The sequence below is a fragment of the Oncorhynchus tshawytscha genome, unplaced genomic scaffold, assembly GCF_018296145.1.
Source record: "Oncorhynchus tshawytscha isolate Ot180627B unplaced genomic scaffold, Otsh_v2.0 Un_contig_14125_pilon_pilon, whole genome shotgun sequence".
NCBI lineage: Eukaryota > Metazoa > Chordata > Actinopteri > Salmoniformes > Salmonidae > Oncorhynchus > Oncorhynchus tshawytscha.
This window is the reverse complement of record NW_024608721.1, coordinates 52,501-61,514: the sequence shown is the minus strand read 5'-3', so window position 1 is coordinate 61,514 and position 9,014 is coordinate 52,501. Positions and strand designations below refer to the sequence as shown.

Here is a 9,014-nt window from a genome sequence, read left to right as displayed (position 1 = left end):
AGCAGTTTCTCTCTTATGTTAGCCACTTATAGACGTGGGTACACAGACCCGTGATCAACTGTGGCCCCCCCTGATGATGTCAGATCTTTGTTGTGGATCCCACCCCCCCCAACCCTGACCTACATAGTGCACTACCCCATAGGGCTCTGGTCTAAAGTAGTGCACTACCCCATAGGGCTCTGGACTAAAGTAGTGCACTACCCCATAGGGCTCTGGTCTAAAGTAGTGCACTACCCCATAGGGCTCTGGACTAAAGTAGTGCACTACCCCATAGGGCTCTGGTCTAAAGTAGTGCACTACCCCATAGGGCTCTGGACTAAAGTAGTGCACTACCCCCATAGGGCTCTGGTCTAAAGTAGTGCACTACCCCATAGGGCTCTGGTCTAAAGTAGTGCACTACCCCATAGGGCTCTGGTCTAAAGTAGTGCACTACCCCATAGGGCTCTGGTCTAAAGTAGTGCACTACCCGATAGGGCTCTGGTCTAAAGTAGTGCGCTACCCCCATAGGGCTCGGGTCTAAACTAGTGCACTAAACAGGAAATGCATTGTGATGTACAGGGGTCAGAGGTCGCAGTAAGCTGTTGGGTTGTCCAGTAGAACGTCTGGTCCTCTCCGGTTCTGTTCCGTCTGGTTCTGCTGCTAGTCCACTGGTGGAGCTGGGGGATCCTGGTCACGACTCTGTTACACAGGAGAACAACGGTCAATGAACAAATACATACAACAATATAAAACCATCCCTCCATCCACCCCCCCCTACATACAACAATATAAAACCATCCCTCCATCCACCCCCTACATACAACAATATAAAACCATCCCTCCATCCACCCCCTACATACAACAATATAAAACCATCCCTCCATCCACCCCCTACATACAACAATATAAAACCATCCCTCCATCCACCCCCTACATACAACAATATAAAACCATCCCTCCATCCACCCCCTACATACAACAATATAAAACCATCCCTCCATCCACCCCCTACATACAACAATATAAAACCATCCCTCCATCCACCCCCTACATACAACAATATAAAACCATCCCTCCATCCACCCCCTACATACAACAATATAAAACCATCCCTCCATCCACCCCCTACATACAACAATATAAAACCATCCCTCCATCCACCCCCTACATACAACAATATAAAACCATCCCTCCATCCACCCCCTACATACAACAATATAAAACCATCCCTCCATCCACCCCCCCTACATACAACAATATAAAACCATCCCTCCATCCACCCCCTACATACAACAATATAAAACCATCCCTCCATCCACCCCCTACATACAACAATATAAAACCATCCCTCCATCCACCCCCCTACATACAACAATATAAAACCATCCCTCCATCCACCCCCTACATACAACAATATAAAACCATCCCTCCATCCACCCCCTACATACAACAATATAAAACCATCCCTCCATCCACCCCCTACATACAACAATATAAAACCATCCCTCCATCCACCCCCCTACATACAACAATATAAAACCATCCCTCCATCCACCCCCCCTACATACAACAATATAAAACCATCCCTCCATCCACCCCCCTACATACAACAATATAAAACCATCCCTCCATCCACCCCCTACATACAACAATATAAAACCATCCCTCCATCCACCCCCCCTACATACAACAATATAAAACCATCCCTCCATCCACCCCCTACATACAACAATATAAAACCATCCCTCCATCCACCCCCTACATACAACAATATAAAACCATCCCTCCATCCACCCCCTACATACAACAATATAAAACCATCCCTCCATCCACCCCCTACATACAACAATATAAAACCATCCCTCCATCCACCCCCTACATACAACAATATAAAACCATCCCTCCATCCACCCCCTACATACAACAATATAAAACCATCCCTCCATCCACCCCCTACATACAACAATATAAAACCATCCCTCCATCCACCCCCTACATACAACAATATAAAACCATCCCTCCATCCACCCCCTACATACAACAATATAAAACCATCCCTCCATCCACCCCCTACATACAACAATATAAAACCATCCCTCCATCCACCCCCTACATACAACAATATAAAACCATCCCTCCATCCACCCCCTACATACAACAATATAAAACCATCCCTCCATCCACCCCCTACATACAACAATATAAAACCATCCCTCCATCCACCCCCCTACATACAACAATATAAAACCATCCCTCCATCCACCCCCTACATACAACAATATAAAACCATCCCTCCATCCACCCCCTACATACAACAATATAAAACCATCCCTCCATCCACCCCCTACATACAACAATATAAAACCATCCCTCCATCCACCCCCTACATACAACAATATAAAACCATCCCTCCATCCACCCCCTACATACAACAATATAAAACCATCCCTCCATCCACCCCCTACATACAACAATATAAAACCATCCCTCCATCCACCCCCTACATACAACAATATAAAACCATCCCTCCATCCACCCCCTACATACAACAATATAAAACCATCCCTCCATCCACCCCCTACATACAACAATATAAAACCATCCCTCCATCCACCCCCTACATACAACAATATAAAACCATCCCTCCATCCACCCCCCTACATACAACAATATAAAACCATCCCTCCATCCACCCCCTACATACAACAATATAAAACCATCCCTCCATCCACCCCCTACATACAACAATATAAAACCATCCCTCCATCCACCCCCTACATACAACAATATAAAACCATCCCTCCATCCACCCCCTACATACAACAATATAAAACCATCCCTCCATCCACCCCCTACATACAACAATATAAAACCATCCCTCCATCCACCCCCTACATACAACAATATAAAACCATCCCTCCATCCACCCCCTACATACAACAATATAAAACCATCCCTCCATCCACCCCCTACATACAACAATATAAAACCATCCCTCCATCCACCCCCCTACATACAACAATATAAAACCATCCCTCCATCCACCCCCTACATACAACAATATAAAACCATCCCTCCATCCACCCCCCATCCACCCCCTACATACAACAATATAAAACCATCCCTCCATCCACCCCCTACATACAACAATATAAAACCATCCCTCCATCCACCCCCTACATACAACAATATAAAACCATCCCTCCATCCACCCCCTACATACAACAATATAAAACCATCCCTCCATCCACCCCCCTACATACAACAATATAAAACCATCCCTCCATCCACCCCCTACATACAACAATATAAAACCATCCCTCCATCCACCCCCCTACATACAACAATATAAAACCATCCCTCCATCCACCCCCTACATACAACAATATAAAACCATCCCTCCATCCACCCCCTACATACAACAATATAAAACCATCCCTCCATCCACCCCCTACATACAACAATATAAAACCATCCCTCCATCCACCCCCTACATACAACAATATAAAACCATCCCTCCATCCACCATCCCCCCTACATACAACAATATAAAACCATCCCTCCATCCACCCCCTACATACAACAATATAAAACCATCCCTCCATCCACCCCCCTACATACAACAATATAAAACCATCCCTCCATCCACCCCCTACATACAACAATATAAAACCATCCCTCCATCCACCCCCTACATACAACAATATAAAACCATCCCTCCATCCACCCCCCTACATACAACAATATAAAACCATCCCTCCATCCACCCCCTACATACAACAATATAAAACCCTCCATCCACCCCCTCATACAACAATATAAAACCATCCCTCCATCCACCCCCCTACATACAACAATATAAAACCATCCCTCCATCCACCCCCCCATACATACAACAATATAAAACCATCCTCTCCATCCACCCCCTCTACATCCAATATAAAACCATCCCTCCATCCACCCCCTCCATACAACAATATAAAACCATCCCTCCATCCACCCTCCTCTCCTCCACCCTCCTCTCCTCCATCCACCCTCCTCTCCTCCATCCACCCTCCTCTCCTCCATCCACCCTCCTCCCACCCTCCTCCTCTCCATCCACCCTCCTCTCTCCATCCACCCCATCCCCTCTCCTCCATCCACCCTCCTCTCCTCCATCCACCCTCCTCTCCTCCATCCACCCCCATCCACCTCCATCCACCCTCCTCTCCATCCATCCACCCCCTTCCATCCATCCTCCTCTCCTCCATCCACCCCCTCCTCTCCATCCACCCTCCTCTCCTCCATCCACCCCCACCCTCCTCTTCATCCATCCACCCTCCTCCCTCCACCTCCTCCATCCACCCTCCTCTCCTCCATCCCTCCTCCCTCCATCCACCCCCTCCTCTCCATCCACCCTCCTCTCCTCCATCCACCCTCCTCTTCTCCATCCACCCCCTCTCATCCACCCTCCTCTCCTCCATCCACCCTCCATCCACCCTCCATCTCCATCCACCCTCCTCTCCTCCATCCACCCTCCTCTTCTCCATCCACCCTCCTCTCCTCCATCCACCCTCCTCTTCCATCCACCCTCCTCTCCTCCATCCACCCCCCTTCATCCACCCCCTCTCATCCACCCTCCTCTCCTCCATCCACCCCCTCTTCTCCATCCACCCTCCTCTTCTCCATCCACCCTCCTCTTCTCCATCCACCCCTCCATCCTCCTCCTCCACCCTCCTCCATCCACCCTCCTCTCCTCCACCCACCTCTCCTCCATCCACCCTCCTCTCCTCCATCCACCCTCCTTCTCCATCCACCCTCCTCTCCTCCATCCACCCTCCTCTCCATCCACCCTCCTCTCCATCCACCCTCCTCCTCTCCATCCACCCCCTCCATCCATCCACCCTCTCTCCATCCACCCTCCTCCTCCCACCCTCCTTCATCCACCCCCTCTCCTCCATCCACCCCCCTCCATCCACCCTCCTCTCTCTCCATCCACCCTCCTCCTCTCCATCCACCCCCTCTCCTCCATCCATCCACCCTCCTCTCCTCCATCCATCTAAAACATCCACCCTCCCTTCCCATCCACCCCCTCTCCATCCACCCTCCTCTCCTCCATCCACCCCCTCCATCCACCCCTCCTCCCTCCATCCACCCCTAAATCCACCCTCCCTCTCATCCACCCTCCTCCTCTCCATATAAACCCCATCTCCTCCATCCACCCCTCCTCCCCTCCATCCACCCTAAAACCATCCCTCCACCCTCCTCCTCCCTCCATCCACCCTCCTCTCTCCATCCACCCTCCTCTCCATCCATCCTCCTCCCTCCATCCACCCTCTCTCCTCCATCCACCCTCTCTCCTCTCCATCCACCCTCCTCCTCTCCATCCACCCTCCTCTCCTCCATCCACCCCCCTTCCCATCCACCCTCCTCTTCTCCATCCACCCTCCTCTCCTCCATCCACCCTCCTCCACCCTCCATCCATCCACCCTCCTCCTCTCCATCCACCCTCCTCCAGTAGGTCCATCCACCCTCCTCCATCCCCCTCCATCCACCCTCTCTCCTCCATCCACCCTCCTCCTCCATCCACCCTCTTCTCTCCTCCATCCACCCTCCTCTTCTCCATCCACCCTTCTCCTCTCCATCCACCCTCCTCTCCTCCATCCACCCTCCAGTCTCCTCCCCTCCCTCCCTCCATCCTACCCTCCACCCCCTTCCCCTCCATCCTCCCTCCTGTCCTCCAGTACCCTCCCCATCCCCCTCCTCTCCTCCATACCTACACTCCATCCACCTCCTCCATCCTACCCTGTGAGGGTCCATCCACCCTCCTCCTCCCCCCATACCTCCATCCAGTAGGTTCCCTCCCCCTCCCCCCAGTCCATCCACCCTCCTCTTCCCCCCCTCCATCCATACCTACCTGTGAGGTCTCCTCCCCCCATCCACCCTCTATCCCTCCTCCCTCCATCCACTCCAGTAGGTTCCCTCCATCCACTGTGGGTCCAGTAGGTTCCCTCTATCCCTCCTCCTCTCCATCCCCCCTCCCCTCCATACCTGCTTTTGGGGTCCAGTAGGTTCCCTCTATCCCTCCTCCTCCCTCCATACCTACACTGTGGGGTCCAGTAGGTTCCCTCTATCCCTCCTCCTCCCTCCATACCTACACTGTGAGGTCCAGTAGGTTCCCTCTATCCCTCCTCCTCCCTCCATACCTACACTGTGGGGTCCAGTAGGTTCCCTCCATACCTACACTATGAGGTCCAGTAGGTTCCCTCTATCCCTCCTCCTCCCTCCATACCTACACTGTGGGGTCCAGTAGGTTCCCTCTATCCCTCCTCCTCCCTCCATACCTACACTGTGAGGTCCAGTAGGTTTGCCGGCAGGCAGTGCTGGGGATCCTCTGAGGCTGTTGGGTCTGAGGAGGAAGAGGAGCAGAACCAGAACCATCCAGCCCATCAGAACCACGGGGACAGTCAGGTCTCCACCTCCTACTGAGCCACTGGGTCCTGGTACTGGAGGGACACGGAGAAAGACAGTCCCGTTAATAACCACTTGGCTGGATGGTGTATCAACCAACACACACACTGAAAAACAAAGTGTGTATCTCCAATGGAAGTGTTGTTTAGATCAGCACAAGGCTTAAATGTGGGTCAGTGTGTGGTGATATGAAGCATACATACAGTCCTGAGGACACTCTGTGTCTGTACAGTAGGACTGAGACTGACGTAGCTGGTGGACACAGGAGAGAGAGGGGGGAGAGGGGGGGGGAGGGAGGGGGGGGGGGGAGGGGGGGGAGAGGGGGTGGAGAGAGAGGGGGAGGGGGGGGGAGAGAGGGGGGGGGGGAACATGAGTTTACAGATCGTGTTGGTTCTGTCCTTATTAGACCAGACAAACAGACAGAGACAGGCAGACAGACAGCGAGGCAGACAGGCAGAGAGTAGGACAGACAGACAGGCAGGCAGACAGAGAGACAGACAGGCTGACAGACAGGCAGAGAGACAGACAGAGAGAGGCAGACAGGCAGGCGGGCAGAGAGACAGACAGAGAGAGGCAGACAGGCAGAGAGACAGACAGACAGGCGGGGAGAGAGACAGACAGAGAGAGGCAGACAGGCGGGCAGAGAGACAGACAGGCTGACAGACAGGCAGAGAGACAGACAGAGAGAGGCAGACATGCAGAGAGACAGACAGGCAGGCAGACAGAGAGACAGACAGACAGGCTGACAGACAGGCAGAGAGACAGAGAGAGGCAGACAGGCAGGCGGGCAGAGAGACAGACAGAGAGAGGCAGACAGGCAGAGAGACAGACAGACAGGCAGGGAGAGAGACAGACAGAGAGAGGCAGACAGGCGGGCAGAGAGACAGACAGGCTGACAGACAGGCAGAGAGACAGACAGAGAGAGGCAGACAGGCAGAGAGACAGACAGGCAGGCAGGCAGGCAGACAGAGAGACAGACAGACAGGCTGACAGACAGGCAGAGAGACAGAGAGAGGCAGACAGGCAGAGAGACAGACAGACAGGCAGGCAGAGAGACAGATCTTGTGGTTTTCAATGAATCATTCAATTCCTATGAGATAATGGAAGTCGTCTGGCAGCTCTCGCCCTCTTCAACGAACACAAAACTAGACCTCCGGGATGCTTGGCCTTCTAGACAGAGTTTCAAATAAAAAGCCATATCTCAGACTGGCCAAAATAAAATAAAAGATTAAGATGGGAAAAGAACACAGACACTGGACAGAGGAACTCTGCCTAGAAGGCCAGCATCCCGGAGTCTCCTCTTCACTGTTGACGTTGAGACTGGACAGAGGAACTCTGCCTAGAAGGCCAGCATCCCGGAGTCGCCTCTTCACTGTTGACGTTGAGACTGGACAGAGGAACTCTGCCTAGAAGGCCAGCATCCCGGAGTCTCCTCTTCACTGTTGACGTTGAGACTGGACAGAGGAACTCTGCCTAGAAGGCCAGCATCCCAGAGTCTCCTCTTCACTGTTGACGTTGAGACTGGACAGAGGAACTCTGCCTAGAAGGCCAGCATCCCAGAGTCGCCTCTTCACTGTTGACGTTGAGACTGGACAGAGGAACTCTGCCTAGAAGGCCAGCATCCCGGGGTCTCCTCTTCACTGTTGACGTTGAGACTGGACAGAGGAACTCTGCCTAGAATACCAGCATCCCAGAGTCGCCTCTTCACTGTTGACGTTGAGACTGGACAGAGGAACTCTGCCTAGAAGGCCAGCATCCCAGAGTCGCCTCTTCACTGTTGACGTTGAGACTGGTGTTTTGTGGGTACTATTTAATGAAGCTGCCAGTTGAGGACTTGTGAGGCGTCTTTTTCTCAAACTAGACACTCTAATGTTCTTGTCCTCTTGCTCAGTTGTGCACCGGGGCCTCCCACTCCTCTTTCTATTCTGGTTAGAGCCAGTTTGATCTGTTCTGTGAAGGGAGTAGTACACAGCATTGTACGAGATCTTCAGTTTCCTGGCAATTTCTCACATGGAATAGCCTTCAATTCTCAGAACAGGAATAGACTGACGAGTTTTAGAAGAAAGGTCTTTGTTTCTGTCCATTTTGAGCCTGTAATCAAACCCACAAATGCTGATGCTCCAGATACTCAACTAGTCTAAAGAAGGCCAGTTTTATTGCTCCTTCAAATCAGTACAACGGTTTTCAGCTGCGCTAACATAATTGTAAAAGGGTTTTCTAATGATCAATTAGCCTTTTTAAAATTATAAACTTGGATGAGCTAACACAACGTGCCATTGGAACACAGGAGTGATGGTTTCTGATAATGGGTCTCTGTACTCCTATGTAAATATTCCATTAAAAATCAGCCGTTTCCAGCTACAATAGTCATTTACAACATTAACAATGTCTACACTGTATTTCTGACCAATTTGATGTCATTTAAAAATGGACAACAAAAAAATGTTGCTTTTCTTTCAAAAACAAGGATATTTCTAAGTGACCCAAAAACTATTGAACAGTAGTGTACATGTACATTATAACTCAACATAAGTCTCTATCTATATATACTTAGACATCTCTGTACGTTCATTAAAATAAGATAT

At 51.0% G+C, this 9,014-nt stretch overlaps 1 protein-coding gene across 6 annotated transcripts in view; it reads right to left on the bottom strand.

The window, feature by feature from the left end:
• Positions 1–372: 372 nt before the first annotated feature.
• The window catches only part of smim14 (small integral membrane protein 14), a 15,735-nt gene continuing 7,093 nt past the window's right edge, over positions 373–9,014 (bottom strand). The window contains exons 3-5 of one of the 6 annotated variants that reach the window (XM_042313573.1): positions 6,633–6,681; positions 6,251–6,464; positions 373–678 (exon numbers count right to left, since the gene is read on the bottom strand). In XM_042313573.1, the coding sequence (XP_042169507.1) occupies positions 522–678; positions 6,251–6,464; positions 6,633–6,681 (420 nt within the window). In that variant the 3' untranslated portion in view covers positions 373–521. Of the gene's footprint in view, positions 679–6,153; positions 6,199–6,250; positions 6,465–6,632; positions 6,682–9,014 lie in introns of those variants that run through there. The other 5 variants (XM_042313576.1, XM_042313572.1, XM_042313575.1 and 2 more) reach the window with 5 other exon arrangements.